This window comes from Callithrix jacchus, chromosome 1, assembly GCF_049354715.1.
Source record: "Callithrix jacchus isolate 240 chromosome 1, calJac240_pri, whole genome shotgun sequence".
NCBI classification, from domain to species: domain Eukaryota; kingdom Metazoa; phylum Chordata; class Mammalia; order Primates; family Cebidae; genus Callithrix; species Callithrix jacchus.
In genome coordinates this window covers 11,550,443-11,571,482 of record NC_133502.1, presented here as the reverse complement: position 1 = coordinate 11,571,482, position 21,040 = coordinate 11,550,443, and the positions used below count along the sequence as shown (strand labels likewise).

Here is a 21,040-nt window from a genome sequence, read left to right as displayed (position 1 = left end):
AATAAACTGAGTCTTTCAAACATTGAATTTAGAATGAGAAAAGGAATTCAGAAACCACAATAAAAAGGGAATCATTTTAGAAGAGTTTACCTAAGATGTGTGTTAGTCCGGTTTCACACTGCTATAAAGTACTAGCTGAGACTGGATAATTTATAAAGAAAAGAGGTTTAGAGAACGATCCAAGATGGCCGATCGATAACAGCTCGGGATTGCAGCTCTCAGTCAAAGTGCAGAGAACTAGAGGACGCCACACTTTCAGACAAATTCTGGTCGCTCATGGAGCAGAAGATCCCCAGTGGAGGAACCACACGGGTCACCAGCGTGACAAGAGTCACCGGCACCTCCGTGCGGCAGCTCTCGGAGCAGAGTAAACAGGGCCGGCTCCCCTTCTGACTGAGGCTTGGAGGACCCACACGGGCGGCCAGCACGACTCTTGTGGCCGGCACAGCGGCTTGCTCGGAGCGGCAGCTCTCGGAGCAGAGTAAACAGGGCCAGCTCCCCTTTTGACCGAGGTTTGGAGGACCCACATGGGTTCCCAGCACGACTCCTGAGACCGGTGCAGTGGCTGTGACGGCACCTTAGCGCGGCAGCTCTCGGCTCAGAGTAAAGGAGACTGGTTCCCCTTCTGACTGAGGTTTGGAGCCCGGGCAACGCAGAGTCGCCCATTACGGACAAAAGAAGGAAGCCAGACAGGAGAATCCTGGGCAGAAAAGCACCATCAGTCTTAACGCCGCAGTTCTGGCCCTGGGAACTAACCACTTGGACGTCCAATCAAGAGACCTAATCTGAAAGTTGGTAATTTCGAAGACGACAGGAGGATAAATTTACAATGATGGGAAGAAACCAGCGTAAAAAGGCTGAGAATACTCAAAATCAGAATGCCTCTCTCTCTAAAGATGATCACAGCTCCACATCAACAATGGAACAAGGCTTGATGGAGAACGAGCGCATCCCAATGACAGAATCACTCTTCAAGGAATGGATAATAAGAAACTTCTGTGAGTTAAAAGAACATGTTGTAGCCCAATGTAAAGAAACTAGGAACTTTGAAAAAAGGTTTGATGCAATCCTACTGAGAATAGACAACTTAGAGAGGAATATAAGCGAATTAATGGAACTGAAGAATACAATACAGGAACTCCAAGAAGTATGCACAAGTTTAAACACTCGAATTGTTCAAGCAGAAGAAAGGATATCAGAGGTCAAAGTCCAACTTAATGAAAGAAAACAAGAAGACAAGATTAGAGAAAAAAGGATAAAAAGGAATGAGCAAAGTCTCCAAGAAATGTGGGACTATGTGAAAAGACTTAATCTACGTTTGATAGGTGTACCTGAATGCGACGGAGAGGATGAATCCAAGCTGGAAAATACCCTTCAGGATATTATTCAGGAAAATTTTCCTGAACTAGCAAAGCAGGTCAATATTCAACCCCATGTAATACAGAGAACACCACAAAGATATTCCTCAAGAAGAGCAATCCCAAGGCACATAATCATTAGATTCACCAGGGTTGAAACGAAGGAGAAAATACTAAGGGCAGCCAGAGAGAAAGGTCAGGTTACCCACAAAGGCAAGCCTATCAGACTTACAGCAGATCTCTCAGCAGAAACTCTACAAGCCAGAAGATAGTGGGGGCCAATATTCAACATCCTCAAAGAACAGAACCTTCAGCCCAGAATTTCATATCCAGATAAACTAAGCTTCACAACTGAAGGAAAAATAAAATCTTTTATGAACAAGCAAGTACTCAGAGATTTTATTACCACCAGGCCAGCTTTACAAGAGCTTCTGAAAGAGGCATTACACACAGAAAGAAACAACCAGTATTAGCCTTACTAAAAATATACCAAAAAGAAAAGAGCACCAACATAAAGAATTTTCATCAATGAATGGATCAAACGGCCAGTTAACATCAAATGGCAGCAACCCTAAATTTAAATCCACTAAATCCCCCAATCAAAAGATACAGCCAAAACCCAACGGCATGTTACATCCAGACCTGTTTCACATGCAAGGATACACAAAGACTCAAAGGAATGGAGAACGATTTATCAACCAAATGGAGAGCATAAATAAATAAAATAAATAAAGAAATAAAAAGGAGTTGCAATTCTCGTAGCATATAAAATAGATTTTAAAGCAACAAAGATATAGTGGTAAAAGGATCAATACAACAACAAGAGCTAACGATCCTAACACCCAGGTATGTAGAGACTTAGATTCAATGAGACAGAAAATTAATAAGGATATCAAGGACTCAAACTCAGATCCGGAACAAGTAAACTTAATAAATATTTATAGAGTTCTCCACTTCAAATACATAAAATATACATTCTTGTCAATACCACATCACACCTACTCAGAGATTTAAATAAAACATTGATTAGCCATTATTAATACCCATTTTTTTTTTCAGAATAAAGCAATATTTCCGTTCACCCTCCCTCTCTCTCTTCTTCTTTCTTTCTCTCCTTTACTCATTTTTTTTTCTTTCCTTCTCTCCAAAAAAGAAATCAACTTGTAAACCTCTAGATCCAGGTCGGCAATGTCTCTCTCATTGCTTGAATTCCTTCCTTCCCTTCCCTCTCTCCCTCCCCCCCTTCCTCCCTTCCTCCTTCTCTCCCTTCCTGCCTTCTTCCCTTTCTCCCCCGCCCCAAAAAAAAGAGGTTTAATTAACTCACAGTTTCACATGGCTAGGCAGGCCTCCAGAAACAATCATGGCATCATGGCAGAAGGGGAAGCAAGGCACATCTTACATGGCAGCAGAAGTGTGAGGGAGTGTCACACACTTTTACACCATCAGACCTCATAAGCACTCACTATCATGAGAACAGCAGGGGGTATCTGCCCCCATGATCCAATCACCTACCACTAGGCCCTCCCCTAACACATGAGGATTACAATTAGACATGAGATTTAGGTAAGTACACAGAGCCGAAACATATCACTTGGTATCCAAAAAATGAGGAAAAAATACTTCCTTCTCCTCATTGTTTGCCCTCTGACCTTTTTCCAGCTCTGGGTATCTGATACCTCCTGTAGAATATAATCATTGCTTTGACTAAAGTATTAACATTTACTTGTAATAATTTGGTTAAGATTGTTTATTATGTTTGTTTCTCATGCGTCTTATGCATTACCTTTTGCCTAAAGATTTTCCTTCTAGGAAAGTTTATTTTGATCCACTCATGTGGATTCTGTGGGATCCTGAATAACTCTTCTGTAACATACTCCCCATCACTCACAACTGGACCCACCTAAAAAAGAATCTAAAACTCAGTCATAGCCATCATCTTATGTCATCCTTTAAATCTAGAGAAAAGGCAGCAAACTAATAGCATTAATCAGAAAAATTAACAAATGAATGTTACAAGAAGTGGGAATAAAATTACTATTTTTTTCCATGATCAGTGAGATCTCTTAACAGAGTCTAGAATTCTTCATGAAAAGAATGTACCAATATACTCAATAATTTAACTTTTAAACACCTTATCCAAAAGTGTGAAGTGTTTGTAGTAGGAGAAATTAGTACAACTTAGAAAAGATTTGAAATCAGTCTGCTTGTGCAAATTTCAGCAGCTATTCAAAAGCTGATGGAGATTAAAACTTTTTTGTGGTGAGTGTCAAATCTAATAGCGTCTTTTTAGAAGCTGTTCGGATGAGCACTAGCTCTAACTCTGAAGTTAGAAGACTAAGATGAAGGAAAATTTTGTGTGTCTTCATAATTTAGGTGAATAAACAGAAGGAGATTATAAATTCTAGCATCTGCAAAAGTTAACCACTCCTCAGGCTCATCTTTTTCATTGTGTGCTCTACATTCTTATAATATTCTGCAACCACCCTGGAAAAATAACAAAGGCATTTGCTACAGTAGAAAAGATTCTTAGGTAAAGGGGAAAAGTATGTACATCCTGGCAAAAATGAGACTAATAATGAGAGATTTACCATCATACACTAACCTGTGCAAACATTCATGGGTAAACCTAATTCCCAAACACTATCCAAATACCTGGAAGAAACGTGATCTGGAAAAATTCCCCCTTAGCAGGACCTTGTTCACATGATTGTCCATACAATGACTTTACTGCACAACCAGCATTAATTTCATAATTAAAAGTGACAAAAGGGATTAAGAAATAAAAGTGAGATAGTTACTTTTACCTGAAGTTCAGATAATGCTCTTCTCAGCACTTACTGTTAGAGCTGCATCCAAAGACTCTCTAATTATATTTTATCACAGCATATATCTGAAAGATATCAAAATACCTAGAACAACAATAGTGGTTGACCAAGGAACGAAAAAGTGCAATAGATAAAAGATTGCTAACGGGAAATAGGATGTGGCTATGTTAAAAAGAATGCACAGAAAAATGCATCAACCCTTCTGAAATAAATAATTTTGATATTACTTTTATTGATATTTATTGATATATTCATTACCAATCTAATTGTGAAAGAATTTATTTTCAGAGATATGGTATAGATCCTAAATAATACTATATTATGAATTTGATGAACACACAGTTCATCTTAGGCTCAGTTTAGTCTCTCAGTACATAACATATGAATTTTCTATCTCAAACCATCAAATACTTATAAAATTTGGGGAAAGTTCACATTTGTAGTGAAGAGTTCTGTTCCCTCTATAAAACTTAGCAATTTAAAACAAACCTTAACAAACTAGGAAATTTGTATATCAGAAGACTTGTACTATAGAAGTCTCTTTATTCACAAGGAAATGTTCTGAGATAGCCCCTATCCAATCAGTGGATACCTGAAACCATACATAGTACCTAACCTTATATACACTGTTTTGTTTTTTCATATACATACCTGCCTATGATAAGATTTAATTCATAAATTGGCCACAGTAGAAATTAACCTTAGTAACTAATAATAAATAGAACAATTATAAAAGTAGGTCATCATCCTCTACTCTTGTGCTTTTGGGTCACTAAGTGAAATAAGAGTTCCTTGAATACAAGCACTATCATGCAAGATTGTATTACGATACTCAGAACAGTGCACAGTTTAAAATGTATGGATTGTTTATTTCTGAAATTTTTCACTTAATATTTTTGGATCATGGTTAACTGAGGGTAACTGAAACTGCACAAAGAAAAAAGCACAGATAAAGGGAGACTACCATACCTTATATGCCTCAAACCACCTAATCATCTAAAACTAATTCCTTACTTTCACTTTTCCTTGGATTTTTGCCGATTCAGAGTCCTGAATAGTTTCTCAAAGTTCAGATTGCACTAAAGTCATTAAGTTCAGCCTTCACATGCCTTAAGATGCAAGAAAAGATGTACTATCATTTATCCATCTCCACTATCAGGTAGCTTTCAGAGTTCAGATCACAGATCAAGATACGTATTATAACTTTGCTAATAATAACTTGGGAAAATGTGTCTGCAGTTGCACAAAATCATGTTCAAGAGTAACAAAAATACTAAACATATTTACAGATAGTTGTTAACAAACTCAAATGCTAATCTTTATAATTAAACCTAACCTTTTTTTAAAGGAAGACACTTAGCTATTCACCACAGAAGAACAATACAATTAATATCCTTTTAGAAAAATTAGTATGTTCTCAAAGTTACATTTGAAAGGTATTAAATTTATATCTGGTATAAACAATATTTAGAACAGAAAATAAAAATACAAAGGGAAAATGAAAACATAAGGATCAAAAAAGATCACTGACTCATATTTTTGCTAAAAATGAGCTTTTTAGGTTGGCATGGTGGCTCATGCCTATAATCTCAACACTTTGGGAGGCCGAGGCACACAGATCACTTGAGGTCAGGAGTTCGAGACCAGCCTGGCCAACATGGTGAAACTCCGTCTCTACTAAAAATACAAAAAAAATTATCTGGGAGTGTTGATCTGTGCCTGTAATCCCAGACACTCGGGAGGCTGAGGTGGGAGAATTACTTTTTGTTCTTAAAAGCAGTAAAATAAGAATAGAAATCAAGAAAGATATTCTGTAAACAAATATTGTAATTATTTCTGAGACAATTACAGTCAAGGAAAAACAATTATACAATACAGAATATATCCAAATACTCTATATTCTAAGCACACTAAACAATAGTGTTGAAAACCTAATATGGTGAAATAAGATTAGATATATGTAACATCACTGATTTTAGTTAACTCAACAGAATTTTCAAACTGTAACAGTCACTGTTTGACTTATTCTCATGTTTGGTTACGTTATTCATATGAAGAAGAGAAAAAGCTTTATCTTGAAAAATTCTTTAATAACATTTGCAGTAGAGAAAAATCCAGAAACAACTGGAATGTTCAGCCATTTAAAAAGATGTTTATAGAGACAGGGACATGTTCTTAGAAAACCATGTTTAATAAAAAAGCAGATTACTTTCTTACCAAAAAATGTATGAAGACAAGAAATAGAAATCAGTGTGTTGACATTTATTCTGTGTTTTCTGTTTTTTCTTCTTTCCACTTGGGAAATGGAATATTATATTGATTTTTTAAATTAACTTTAAAAATGAATTGCATTGATCAATTTATAATTTGTTGATTATAGACATTAAAGTTTTTTAATTACAAGAAGGCCAATAGATAGTAAGTTAGCTTTCTTGCCAAGTCTAAAGTGGGAGCTTCAGGACAACAGCGAACTGAAGCAGATTCTTTAAGTAATTTCCCATCTAAATCTCATGTTCATGTCTTTCCTGCTTGGTTATATTGGTGCATGTATCGTGAGGTTCAGGTAAAGCTGATGTCATGAAAAAGAAAATGTTTATCATAAGGTTTTTGTCTTGAAGAAATCAATTCAACTCATAAATTCCCTCATGTGTAAAAGAAGGACTTGAAGTTACCCACTGAAATACATTGCCAGTATTAAAAAATCACATGTATTTATTTCACAATGTTGTATTATGAGTTTTACTAACACCAAAACAATGACACACTTTCTCCACAGACCGAGAAAACTGTTACTGCAGAATATGAACTAGAATACTTAGTACTTGAAGGACATTGCTTTGATGAAATAACAGAACAGCCTCCTCAGGGTCTGCAGTTTACACTAGGCACAAAAAATAAACCTGTTGTGGTTGATACAATAGTGATGGCCAATCTTGTAAGTAGTATTTAATTGATGATATTTAATTTGATGTTGTGGTAAAATTCCGTGTTTTCCTAATAGTAAAATGAAATGATCTTTATTCTACTGTTGCTGGACAGTTTGCAGAAAACAAAATTGCATCTTTGAAGAAGATAAATAAAAATAGGGAAAATCATAGTTTCATAATATTATTTTAACAGGTTATTGTAAAATCTCTTTACTTGAAATTTATTTATAGAATTTATTCATTCTACAATTAATACTTTCTTGGATTATTCATGTATTCATGAACAATTAGATGGTTTTAGTCATATTAATTATTTTTTTTCTCATTTTAAAAGGGATATTTTCAATTAAAAGCAAATCCAGGTGCTTGGATACTGAGGTTATACCCAGGAAAATCTGAAGATATTTATCAAGTAGTTGGGTGAGTTATGTAGACTGCTTTTAAATTTTTAAACATAAATACATTTTAGTGTAATACATCCAAGATCATCAAAACAACAATTAAAATGTTAAGACTGACCTGGCGCAGTGGCTCACGCCTGTAATCTCAACACTTTGGTAAGCCAAGGCAGGCAGATCAGTGGAGGCCAGGAGTTTGAGACCAGCCTGGCCAGCATGGCAAAACCTCGTGTCTACCACAGATACAAAAATTTACTAGGCGTGGTGGCACACACCTATAATTTCGGCTATTTGGAAGGCTGAGGCCCAAGAATTTCTTGAACCCAGGAGGCAGAGGTTGCAGTGAGCAGATTGTACCACTGCACTCCAGCCTGGACCAGAGAGCAAATCTCTGTCTAAGAAAAAAAAAAAAACTGGGTTAGGTCCATCAGCAAGATAGGACATTCCAGTGCTCATACCCATGCAGAAACATCAATTTGAGCAACTATCCACTCCACACGTGAAACTACCTTAATAAAAACAAAGGAACCAGGTGAGCTATTACAACACTGCGGTATAGCACAGAAATAAGAAAGACACATTCAAGAGTGTAGGAAGGATAGTTTTACATTACATGCATCACTCCTCCCTCAACCTGATATAGTACAGCTAGAGAGAGATACCCACTTGGGGGAAGGAGAGGGAAGTGAGCACCAGACTTTGCCTTGGACCCCAAAACCATGTTCACCCAAGTAAAAGGCAATTCCACGTAGGCCCCCACAGCTCCAACTTAATGCTGGTACCAGAAGGCTGAGCTGCCAGATCCTGCAGCCCCAGGCTGTTGCCCAACTCCAGTGGCAGGCCAGCTGCCACAAATTCAGGCTCTTAGACTTTCCCCTATACCAGCATAATTGTTGTATTGATCATTTAATGACAATATATTATACATTATATCTTATATAACAAAACCATTGTCCCTGGGTTATATTCAATTTGGAATTTGTTTTTTGCACAAAAATTTTCCTGGTCATTAGCGAGCCATAGTAGAAAGCAGGGATCATCACACTTCTTTGGTAAGGAGCCAAAAGTATTTAATGTTTGTTTAAGAACACATATGGTCTCTGTCAAAAGTCTTTTTTAACAATCATTTTTAAATGTAAAAATTATCTTTAGCTTAGGACCATTAAAAAAAATAGACCACAAATTTGATTTGGTTCACTGGCCATAGTTTGCCAACTCTTGATAAACTTTTATTTATACCCTTAATAAATATCTCTAGATTGCATTTCTTTCAATACTTAGCATCTTTTGTTATACCACACATTGTGCTCAACAAAGATAATGTAGGAGTAGAGGTTATTGTATCTTTTTTCCCCTTTGTTTTATGCTTTGTCTAGCTTATAGTGTCAGTTAATAAATGTGCTTAATGGTTTATGCACACAGGTATGAAAGGCAGCTGGATGTGTATGTTTACTCTGTGCCTTTCATGGGACACTTCTTTTACCTAGTGGATAATCTAATGCATAGTTGTCTGATCCCAGACCTAGGTTCCCTCACACAGGAAACTTTTTTTATATACTGACAGATGTCCATGTGGCTCTTGTGTGACCCATGTCCAGTTTATGCTTCCTGACTATTGCAGTGACGCAGGGAACCCAACCTTGTGTTCTCCCCAGCATCCTAGAGAAAACCCTATCTGGGGTAGTCCCTGGTTCTTCCAATGGGTGGTACAAATTTCATACACCACCACAATAGGAAATAAGTTCAAAGATCTACTACTTACAAATCCTGGGCAGGGAGGGCACCATCTCTATGTCACATCAGGCAAGAGTGAAGAGGAGTTGGGTAGAGAGAAAGAACACGCATGCAACTAGCAATATATGCAAGGAAATAGATCATGGGTCATTTTTGATCTGTTTGAAAGGAAGCCAGGACAGCAGATGCCCAGTTTGCTAGGCAGAAACGGTGCCTCTAAACTCTTCTCTTTGGCTATCACCCATACCCCTTTGGGTATGATGTTCTAATGCCTCGGCAGCAACCTATGCTACCTTGCTGTGTTATTCTCATTACAAATGCACAGTTTCTACCCTCCCACAACTCATACCAGTAGAAAAGACAGTCAAGAAAATGAGTGACTATTACATGTTCTAAGTGCTATAAAAGAGTGCTGTGATAGTATAGAAAATGAGCAAAGTAGACTGTAACATTTATATTGACCCTTATAAAAGCCGTGGTTTCAAGGCATAATTTTAAGAAGCATTCATGCTTCGTTTCAGCTCTTTAAATTTTGTGCAAACTGTATTGTCAGGAACTTGGCATTTCTGTATTTGCCACTACTGTTTCACCATTGTACTTTGCAAAGGGAAAGCCATTTATGTATTTGAATTCAAATCCCTTCTGTATCACCAACCATCTGTATGATCTTGTGTAAGTTTCTTTGCTCTTTGTAGTCTTTATTTCCTCATTACAAAAGAGAATAATCCTACCTCTGTTGTGGGATTTTGCTAAGGACTCAATGAGAAAATCATCATAGAATGTTGAGTAAATGTTCATATCCTCTCCACTTATTCCTTCTTCTTTACAAATATGATTATACAATAGTACATGTATTATGTAGAACTCAAACTATACATGATTTAGGTTCTATTTTATCTTCTTTACTATTTTTCTATTATACACAGTTCATAAAGATGTTTTAGAAAGAAACTAGTTCTTGATGTTGTATTTGAAGTACCACTAACATATTAGTGAAAATTGTTTTTTCTCATTCACAGACAACTTTCAGCAATAGAAATAACTTATAAATTTGTATTACTTACAAACAATAAAACTATATGCTTAGTCATCATTTAATTCCACATACGATTAATGTCACTAGCTATCCAAGATGGAGAAAAACAAATATTGTTACTATATAATAAAATGTCTTTGAAAGTAAAGTACCAATAATGAAAATGAGGTCAATATAAAATATGAAAAAAATGGATGTTCTGTTTATCCTAATTTACATTTTAATTATAATTGATATTACCTTTATAATTAGAAAAAAATCTTGAAACATGCTAAAAATCTAAGCTAAAATAATATCTATATGAGTTTCTAAGTTCAGATTTTAAAGCCATGACTAAATTATATTCTTTAATTTGGCTTTCCACTTCAGAGTGTGTACTTTCAGTGTCTGTCAATCTTGTTGTAATCTTTAACTGCAGATTATTTGTGTGTACTCAGTGTTGGCTGTTACCTTGAATATAAAAATTATTCTCAAAATTATTCTCTTTTACTTCTTTTTAGTTCTACCAAAATTAGACAAATGCTGCTCAGATTTTCCTTATTAATTGTAGAGAATGTTAAATACTTTATGCACCTTCAATGCCAAATTATTGTGCTAGACTTCTCGCTTTAAATCTTTAGAGAAATTTTTTCTGCCAGAGTAATACTTGTAGTTAATTTTAGTTTGGTACCTTTGAGGCTGAACTGTATCTCCTGTTTTATATAGGAGGAAGGAGATGTCAAACAAGCCTTTCCATTCCTTCTCCGCAGGTACTTGAACTGGTCCACTGTAACTTTGCTTGCTCTGCTGTAGTTAAAACTCACTCTCTGTGGACTCTTATTAAAAGTTCTCTATTGCTGCACCTCACTCTCCTTTAGTTGCCTGGTTCTGTTGGTGCATCTCTATTCCAACTGGCTGCTTCTGACAACATTCCTAATCCCTGAGCCTCCACACCACCAGCCGGTTTTGACTGAGGTCTCCTCATGCCTCCTGGTTGCCGTGTTGGCAGGACACATGACTACCCAGTGGTAACAGCAAAACCAAATGCTGTCCTTCTTGGTTGCATCTGATCTGTGGAAATACTTACACATCAGTTGCCCAACGAACTGTAGTTCAGGCATTTGCAGAGGTAGTAAGCACTCTCCTGAGTCCTCAGTTAAAGCAATAAATCAGTCCTCAAATATTCAGTCCTGCTTCGTGATATACTTTTAAGTTTCCCAGACATGAATCAGATACAAGTCTCTGTGCATCCTGCCTTCAGAATATGTATTGCAAAGTGTTTTCTCCTTAAAGTGTATACCTTATTGAGTTTGGAATGAGAAGGCAATGCTCTTCTCCTTCCTTCCCCACAGGGTACAATGGTGGAGACTCACAATCTGGCAACAGCTCTCTGTAAGGAAACTTTTCTGCCTTCATCTCACATAACCCTTTCTGTGAACATTTTTATATGCTTAATCTCTCTAAGGGGCAATCTGCATATTGTGGGGGGTATTGAGAATGGGTGGCTATTCATACTCACTTCAGTGTCTGGTAGCTATCTTGTTGGTGTTTCAGTGGAAGCATCTAACATACTTTTACCCCTACCCCCAATATTCTGTTTAGTTTTATACTATCATATTGACATTAGTTAAATGTAAATTTTAATGAATTCGCTATTGATCACAGTTTTTTTATGTCTTTTACTTTTCACATTCTTTTTTTGTTTAGATGGTGTCTTAGGGCATTTTTTTGCTGCTGTAACAGAATATCTGTGACTGGGCAATTTATTACAAACAGAAATTTACTGGTTCACAGATCTGGAAGGTTGGAATTCCAAGACTGAGGGGCAGCATCTGACAGAAGTCTTCTTGCTGCATTATCCTGTGGCAGAAAACAGAAGGATAAGTGAGAGCAAAAGAGAGCTAAACTGCCCTTTTATAATAGCACCAGTTCTACACAGTGAGGGTGGAGCCTCATCACCTAATCACCTATTAAGGGACACATCGATCTTTTTTTTTAATATATATATTTTATTGCACTTTAAGTTCTGGGGTACATGTAAAGAACATGCAGGATTGTTGCAGAGGTATCTACATGGCAATGTGGTTTGCTGCCTCCATCCTCTCGTCACTATATCTGGCATTTCTCCCCATGTTATCCCTTCCCAACCTTCCTACCCCCTGCTGTCCCTCCCCTGTCCCACCACAACAGACCCCAGTGTGTGATGCTCCCCTCCCTGTGTCCATGTGTTCTCATTGTTCAACACCCACCTATGAGTGAGAACATGTAGTGTTTGATTTTCTGTTCTTGTGTTAGTTTGCTGAGAATGATGGTTTCCAGATTCATCCATTCCCTACAGAGGACACAAACTCATTGTTTTTTATCTGCATAGTATCCCATGGTGTATATGTGCCACATTTTCCCTGTCCAGTCTATCATCGATAAGCATTTGGGTTGGTTCCAGGTCTTTGCTATTGTAAACAGTGCCACAGTTAACATATGTGTGCATGTGTCTTTATAACAGAACGATTTATAATCCTTTGGATATATGCCCAGTAATGGGATTGCTGGGTCAAATGGAATTTCCGTTTCTAGTTCCTTGGGGAATCGCCACACTGTCTTCCCACTGTCTTCCACAATGATTGAACTAATTTACACTCCCACCAACAGTGTAAAAGTGTTCTAATTTCTCCACATCCTCTCCAGCATCTGTTGTCTCCAGATTTTTTAATGATCGCCATTGTAACTGGCATGAGATGGTATCTCAATGTGGTTTTGATTTGCATTTCTCTAATGACCAGTTATGATGAGCATTTTTTCATATGTTTTTTGGCCTCATTAATGTCTTCTTTTGAAAAGTATCTGTTCATATCCTTTGCCCATTTTTGGATGGGTTTGTTTGTTTGTTTCTTGTAAATCTGTTTTAGTTCTTTGTAGATTCTGGATATTAGCCCTTTGTCAGATGGGTAGATTGCAAAATTTTTTTCCCATTCTGTTGGTTGCTGGTTCACTCTAATGATTGTTTCTTTTGCTGTACAGAAGCTCGGGAGTTTAATGAGATCCCATTTGTCTATTTTGGCTTTTGTTGCCAATGCTTTTGGTGTTTTAGGCATGGAGTCCTTGCCTGTGCCTATGGGACCCATCTCTTAATAACTGTCACAATGGCAATAAAATTTCAACATGAGTTTTGGAGGGGACATTCAAATTGTAGCAAATAGCTGACTTCCCATATTATCAGGGAAGGATTTAACACAAGCAATTGGATGCTTTTACATTATGTTAGGAAGGACTGGAGGAGCAAGCTCTCTAGGAGGGCTGGATCCTAGGAATGCTTGAGAACAAAATCAAGGAACTGAGCAACCAGAAAGAGCTGCTACTTTCCCATCATCAGAAATGAAAGAAAGCTAGAAGCTGCTGCTAGTAACATATCAACTAGCCTTTGGTACCCAGAAAGCTAAGCGATTACACACTGTAACACAGATGTTAGAAAACCTCAATATCTTTATGACTGTGCTTGACAAAAGAAGCTAGGCAAGCATCAGCACATTGCCTCACTCACTTCTAAGTTCCAAGTAACATGCATATGTATCTGTTTAGCAGAATATAATTCTAAACCAAAACCTTAGCTTTGTTGAGTAACAACAACAACAAAAACTGGGTGTAGCTTTCTTACTCATACAGTATATGCTAAAGGTTAGGGTGTTGCCTGCCATATCATAATATACACCACCTATCCGCAAATAATTTTTTTTCAGAGACATTAGTGACGTACCCTCAAATGTTTAAAACTTTGAGGTGGTCCTCAAAGGTTTAAAAATTTCTTTTTCAGTTCTGTATTAATTATAACTTTCCTAAGTATTGAATAACAGCATTATAATTTTATTCAGAATGCTTAAAACAAGGCTTCATCATTGCTTCTTATCATTTGGTGTTTTGGATGAAAAATATAAGGCCAATTTGATTTACATTTCTTCTCTGAAAATATAAATGATTTTTTTTAAGAATTTCAGGAAACACATGTATAAGTCCTTTTTTATTAATTATACTTTCTGACACATAGTGAATTTTTCATTTTGAAGTAAATGGCTTTTACTAAGTTATGGTATTCTCTTGAATCTCATTGAGAATATGAATTATTTAAATGCTTCCCTTTTTTCTGCATTAATTCCTTATCAGTGAAGTCCATTTCCTCCTATTTAGCTTGTTCCCTTCATTTAAGCTGCTCATTTTTCTCATGTATCTAGAGGTTTCAGGTTCTTAGCATTGTTGGTAAAGGTCTGATAGTGCAGTGGTGAAGAGCCAGACTACCTAGGCTCAGTTTGGATCTAGGACAATAATTCTACTCTCCTCAAAGGATGGTTGTATAGATTAAATGAGTGAGCATCTGTGAAGTGCTTTAAAAAGTGCCTCAAATAGAATGAGAGCTTATCACCATCACTACCTCTGCTACCTGATGTGAGTGGAAAGAGATTTGCTTTAGAATTTGTCTGGGTCTAGCTGTAGTGCTGTGCTAGCTGGCTTTATGCTCTGAGTCTCAGTGGACAGTGGATTAAATGGCTAAAGTTGCAATGCCCTTGAGCAGTGTTTTTAAGAAACTTGAAGTTTTTAAGAAATTTGACAATATTTCTACTATACAAGTTGGAGCCCCTTCTTTCTCTTTCTTTTTTCTCTTTCTCTCTTTCTCTCTTTTTTCTATTTTTCTCTCTTTCTTTCTTTTCTACAGGGTCTCTCTTGCCACTGAAGTTTAATGGCACAATCATGGCTCACTGCAGCCTCCATCTGCCAGACTCAAGCAATCCTCCTACCTCAGCCTCCTGTGTAGCTGGAACTACAGGCGCTGTCTACCACACCAAGTTAATTTTTCAAAAAATGTTACAGAGATAAGGTCTCACTGTGTGGCCCAGACTGGTCTCAAACTCCTGGACTCAAGCGATTCTCCCACCCCAGCCTCCAAAAATGCTGGGATTACAGGTGTAAGCTATCACACCTGGCTTTTTTCTGTTTTCTACTGGTGATTGTTGGACAGAGTTCTTCCTGCTACTTTGGTTTGACCCAGGAATTGGGAGTAAGAGAATGTCAAAGATGTGTTAGTCATGATAGTGCTAGACTCCCCAGGTGTTGATTTTGGAAAAACGTTAATAAGTATATATTATATATAACAACTCAAAAGTAGCTACCAATTTGACATCTGCTTCCCCTTCAACAAAATTCAACTTTATTGTAAATATGATAGAATTTTTCAGTCCATAGTAAAAATAGTTTGAAAAAATAATTATTGAGCACAGTTCTCATATTTGTTTAAGCAGTTTTAAAAATTAGAGAAAAATGCGTTATATGTAATACAAAATGGAAACATTCAAGTGATGCAGATGGACACTGTAGACACATTTTCAGTCTTGTGAGTTTAACACATACGTCAGAGTTTGGCATTTGAAAATGGCTGGTGGATATTAAAACGTTGGGTAATGTACAACTCCTTTGATAGAGGAACAACTTACTTTGAAGTCTAAAAATTGTAATTATCATTGTAATATATCAGGGATGTGAAAGATTTTAGTTTTATGATAGCCATGGTACATAACAGCAAAGATAAGCCGTAATTTGAACTTTCTGAGTGATTGGGTAGTATTGAATTTAATGAGTTGCTTTTGTACAATTTTAAATTTGGACTAAGCTAATAATTATTGGATCATTTTGAAAAATCTGGCCTATTGTATCTTAATTGACTATAGAAACAGAAAAACATGATATATGCAGTAGTGATGTTGGACTCATGTTTATTGCAAAATGAGTTCATTCTTTTATTTATGCCATCATAATTGTATGTCTATTCTTGAATTAGTTATGGACACATTTTTCTACTTTCAGGCATGAAGGAACTGAATCTCAAGCCGACCTAGGAGGTGTCATTGTCGTATTAAACAGCTTCAAAAGCAAGATCCTGGAAGTAAAAGTGTGTGAGGCAGAGCTCTTTATAGGCTTGGTTCTTAATATTAAGAATTATCTTCTTTACTTTTTAATTAATTTATTTATTTTAATACTAACTTTACAATTTTACAACCTAAAATGGTATAATTGAACTCCAGCAGTAAAAAAGGAAGAGGATTAAGTTCAAAATGGAAAACAGAACTGGAAGGTAGAAGAATTCTTTTTTTACATTATAACTTAACTTATATTTACACCTTATCTGTAGCCAAATAACGTTACAAATTGTAGTCTAGAGATGAGATCAAGAACAGTCGCTGAAAAATTAGTCCTAAAAGAAAAGCTGATGTTTCTTTTTTTAAAGAGGGAGAGAAAGGGAATTTTTAATGATGGCAGATGCTATTTTTTTGGACCAACCCTCCTGCTTAAAACTAGTTAAAATATGAGATAAAAATTTTTTTAAATCTTAAGAACAATGAGGAACTGATAATAATGAGATAATAAGAATAATAAGGAAACACAAAACCAAACTTAAAGGGAAAATAAGAGCCTAGTGAAATAAGCAAGCACAGAAACTTCTCTTGACCCGAGGAAGCTACTATTGCCCTGGGAACATTTGTTTGTCCTGTCACACTTTACCATTTTATTTAATTTGATGGGTTAGGGGTTGAAAATTAGAACCCAGAACCCACATACAGTATGTACTCTATTAGAAGACTCTCTCTACAATAAACTAGCTATGTTTTCAAGGTAAGGATGAAACATAAAAAAGTATTCCTCATACACACTCTTTTAGACCAAGTTTGAGTCACCTAAGTAGGCCAGGGAATCCTGAATGTTGAATTGGTACTAAAATAGTTCTAGATTGATAGGGTATAGAGGTATCTGGAAGAGACACCCGTAAATCTCTGGAATAAATTACAGTAACCTAACAGTGACAGGAAAAAAGCTGTCCTAAGCTGCAAAATAAAATTTTTCTAGTGTAAAGACCAGCTCATGGTCAAAGTTAACCAAATACGCAAAACCAGCAGAAACAGAAAACACACAGAGACTCAAGATATTAGAATGACTGGAATACCCTCTGAAACAGCTGTACTTTGTTTAAAGAAATTAAAGATGAGTTTAAAAATAAGTGCAGGAAATAAGAAACTATAAAACATGTACATCAGATTTTTTTTAAATTATAACTTTGGAAACTGAGTAATACAATACCAAAATAATAATCCAGTAGATAGCTTTAACATGCCTTCAGAGAAAATTAGCCAGTTAGAATGGCTATCATTAAAAAATCTGGAGACAACAGATGCTGGAGAGGATGTGGAGAGATAGGAACACTTTTACACTGTTGTTGGGAGTGTAAACTAGTTCAACCATTGTGGAAGACAGTGTGGCGATTCCTCAAGGGCCTAGAAATGGAAATTCCATTTGACCCAGCAATCCCATTACTGGGTATATATCCAAAGGATTATAAATCATTCTACTATAAGGACACATGCACACGAATGTTCATTGCAGCACTGTTTACTGTAGCAAAGACCTGGAACCAACCCAAATGCCCATCGATGATAGACTAGACAGGGAAAATGTGGTATATATACACCATTGAATATTATGCAGCCATCAAAAACGATGAGTTCGTGTGCTTTGTAGGGACATGGATGAATCTAGAAACCATCATTCTCAGCAAACTGACACAAGAACAGAAAATCAAACACCGCATATTCTCACTCATAGGTGGGTGTTGAACAATGAGAACACATGGACACAGGGAGGGAGCATCACACACGGGTCTATCGGGGGGGACATAGGGAAGGGACAGTGGGGGGTGGGGAGTTGGGGAGAGATAGCTTGGGGAGAAATGCCAGATATAGGTGATGGGGAGGAAGGCAGCAAATCACACTGCTCTGTGTTTACCTATGCAACTATCTTGCATGTTCTTCATATGTACCCCAAAACCTAAAATGCAATTTAAAAAAACAAATGTTTACAAAAGAAACAATTTTAAAAAAAGAAAAGAAATTACTCACCGTTGTCCCAAGTTTTACCATTTTATATCCCCACCAGCGATTTCTGAGAGTTCCAGTTGTTCCACATTTTCCCTTGCAATTGATTCTTTAACTTTGTCATTCTGATGACAAAGTACAGTGGTGTCTCCTCTGGCTTTAATTTGCATTTCTCTGATGATAAATAATGTTAAGTACTTTTTCATGTGTTTATTTGCCATTCCTATATATTCCTTTATGAAGTTTCTGTTTAATTATTTTTCTGCTTTTTATTAATTTTTTTTATTGTTGAGTTTTAGGAGGTTTTTTTTAAAAAAATATTCTGGTTACACATTACCCCTGCCATCCCTCAAATAAAATATTTTCTCTCATTAAAAAAAAAAAATTAGCGAGTTGGGAGATAGGCCCAAAAAAAGTGTACCAAGTGCAACAGTGACAGGAAAAAAGAAAATATAGCATAGAGTATTAACACACACACACACAGTGTGAAAGTCTAAGATCACTAGGAGTGGATTTAAAACTGGCTCTGCCACTCACTAGCTGTGTGACCTTGGACAGATTACTTAATCTCTTTGTCTCATTTCCTCTTCTGTAAAATGGGGTTAATAATAGAATCTCTTTATTGGACTGTTAGGAAGATAAGATAAAGCACTTTATGAATGTTTGTTGGATAAATAAAATTAGTCTAAATGGAATTTCAGAAGATAAAGAATGGGGTACAAGTAACATTTGAAGCAATAATAGCTAAGAATTTTTATGAATTGGTGAAAGATACCAATTACAAATATTCCACAGCTTATCCATACCTAGGTCTTTCAGTAGTTTTTTTTGTTTTTGTTTTTTGGGTGTTTTTTGAGATGGAGTCTCACTCTGTCTCCAGGCCTGGAGTGCAGTGGCCTGATCTTGGCTAACTGTAACCTCCATCTCCCAAATTCAAGTGATCCTCCTGTTTCAGCTTCCCAGGTAACTGAGACTACAGGCATGTGTTACCATGCCTGGCTAATTTTTGTGTGTGCATGTATTTTTTGTATTTCTAATAGAGGTGGGGTTTTACTGTGTTGGCCAGGCTGGTCTTGAACTCCTGACCTCAAGTGATCCAACCGCCTCAGCCTCTCAAAGTGCTGGGATTACAGATATGAGCCACCATGCCAGCCACCTTCCAGTAACACAGTTTTATCTCCTAACCATCTCTCTCTCTCAGAATTACAGTGAAAAGATAGAAAAACAGAGAGGAGAAAAGATAAGCAACATAGAGGATCAGCCCATGAAATCCAGTAGCCTACTTAGAGGAACTCCAGAAAGTACAGAGAAGATGGAGGAGAGAAAGTGTCTAAAGCTGAGAGAGAAAAATGTTCACGTCAAAAGAGTCCACAAATTACCAAGTAGGATGAATGAAAATGGCCCACATAAGATCCTAATAGCTACTAAGAAGAAAAAGTGGGTCACTGCAATATAATGACCCTTGACACTAGCACCAGAATTTCATTTTCAGAATACTTGGATGTTAACAGCAAAACAAAGGTTTCAGTGTTTTCAGGAAAATAATTTAAACCTAAGATTCTGTATCTAGCTAAATTTTTAATCAAATGTGAAGGCAAAAAGTTTCTGAAGTATGAGGATTTTTTCATACCCCTTCTTGAAGACATTTGCCAGTACAATGAAGATGAAGATCAAGAAAGAAGATAGGTAGTTCAAGAAATGGTGAAACTAATCTGTAAACCAATGTAAAGAAAACCTAGAAAGAAATCGTTAATTGTTGAACTTTAAGAAAAATGTGTTCAGGTAAACAAGAATTCCAGACAATTAGACAACATGAGTAACAAACTGGAAAAATTGTGTCTGTGATAAAGAAGACATATTTGTATACCTCCCACAAGAAAAAATAAGGACAATGAAATTCAGGAAAAAAAAATAGTTCTCTGCTGGTGGAATGTAAGAAAGGACAATTCATCTGAACTAGCAAGAAGTCTTCTAGGAGTGGTACAGTGACCATAGGAGGAAACTAACTAGTCTGTACTGTGCTAAAACTGTAACTGTACAGAGGAAATAGAATTTTAGTAGCTTTTCAGACTCATCAATGGTTAATCTTTACATTGTCATGATAAACAATTTTTACTGATTGTCTTCTTTTTGAATCACTGTAGCAAAATGCAACAGATACATTTATGTTTACTGAACTAATGTAAATGTTATCTATATTTACAAATGCTAAAGTCAAGGTTTAACTAACCTAAGTTGGGAGGTAGAGGAAAAGCATAGAAATAGTGGTGTCCTTGTCTAATACACAGAATATACAAGAGAAACTGTTGGGATTGTGGGAATAAAAAAAAAAATAAGAGATTTAAATATTATTTAAAGTGACAAAAATACGTAGAAGAACTGAAGATAAACAGTTTTACTACCAAAATTTCCAGACAAATAGGGAAAGGGAAGGATGACAATAAGCGAGGTATTTATCTGTCATCACAAAGAATGAATAATGTCTAAACGCTGAATTCAGAAATACTAGTAGATAATGCCTAAAAGCTGGTAAATTAATAAACACAAATGTAAGCATATTATTTAGCAATATGGAGGTAACCATCGAAGAAACTAAACAAAGAAGTTGACTTGATAGTTGAAGACCTGATTGTTTACAACATTGTGCTAAGATATTGCCTGTCTTTGGTTACTGAAACTATCCATCTTAGATTTCCAGTGGTAATCTTGCCCGTATGTTTTACTTTCTAACCATACAGCATGAAATGTAAAGCAGCCAAATTCTAATTTTAACCATGCTATCTAGGTGAAAAAGAAAACAGACAAAATTAAGGAAGATGTCCTTAACGATGAAGATGAAAAAACAAAAGGAATGTGGGATTCCATTAAAAGGTAAT

At 36.3% G+C, this 21,040-nt stretch overlaps 1 protein-coding gene across 13 annotated transcripts in view; it reads left to right on the top strand.

Annotated features, from left to right (window-relative positions):
• Positions 1-21,040, top strand: part of UGGT2 (UDP-glucose glycoprotein glucosyltransferase 2) — a 238,444-nt gene that overhangs the window by 177,188 nt on the left and 40,216 nt on the right. For 12 of the 13 annotated variants that reach the window (XR_013533952.1, XM_078368500.1, XM_078368709.1 and 9 more), the window contains 4 exons: positions 6,960-7,118; positions 7,445-7,530; positions 16,105-16,189; positions 20,950-21,035. Coding sequence is in view for 12 of the 13 variants with exons in the window: in XM_078368500.1 (XP_078224626.1) it covers positions 6,960-7,118; positions 7,445-7,530; positions 16,105-16,189; positions 20,950-21,035 (416 nt within the window). In the remaining variant the exon portion in view is untranslated. Of the gene's footprint in view, positions 1-6,959; positions 7,119-7,444; positions 7,531-16,104; positions 16,190-19,365; positions 20,284-20,949; positions 21,036-21,040 lie in introns of those variants that run through there. The other variant, XM_035292797.3, reaches the window with a different exon arrangement.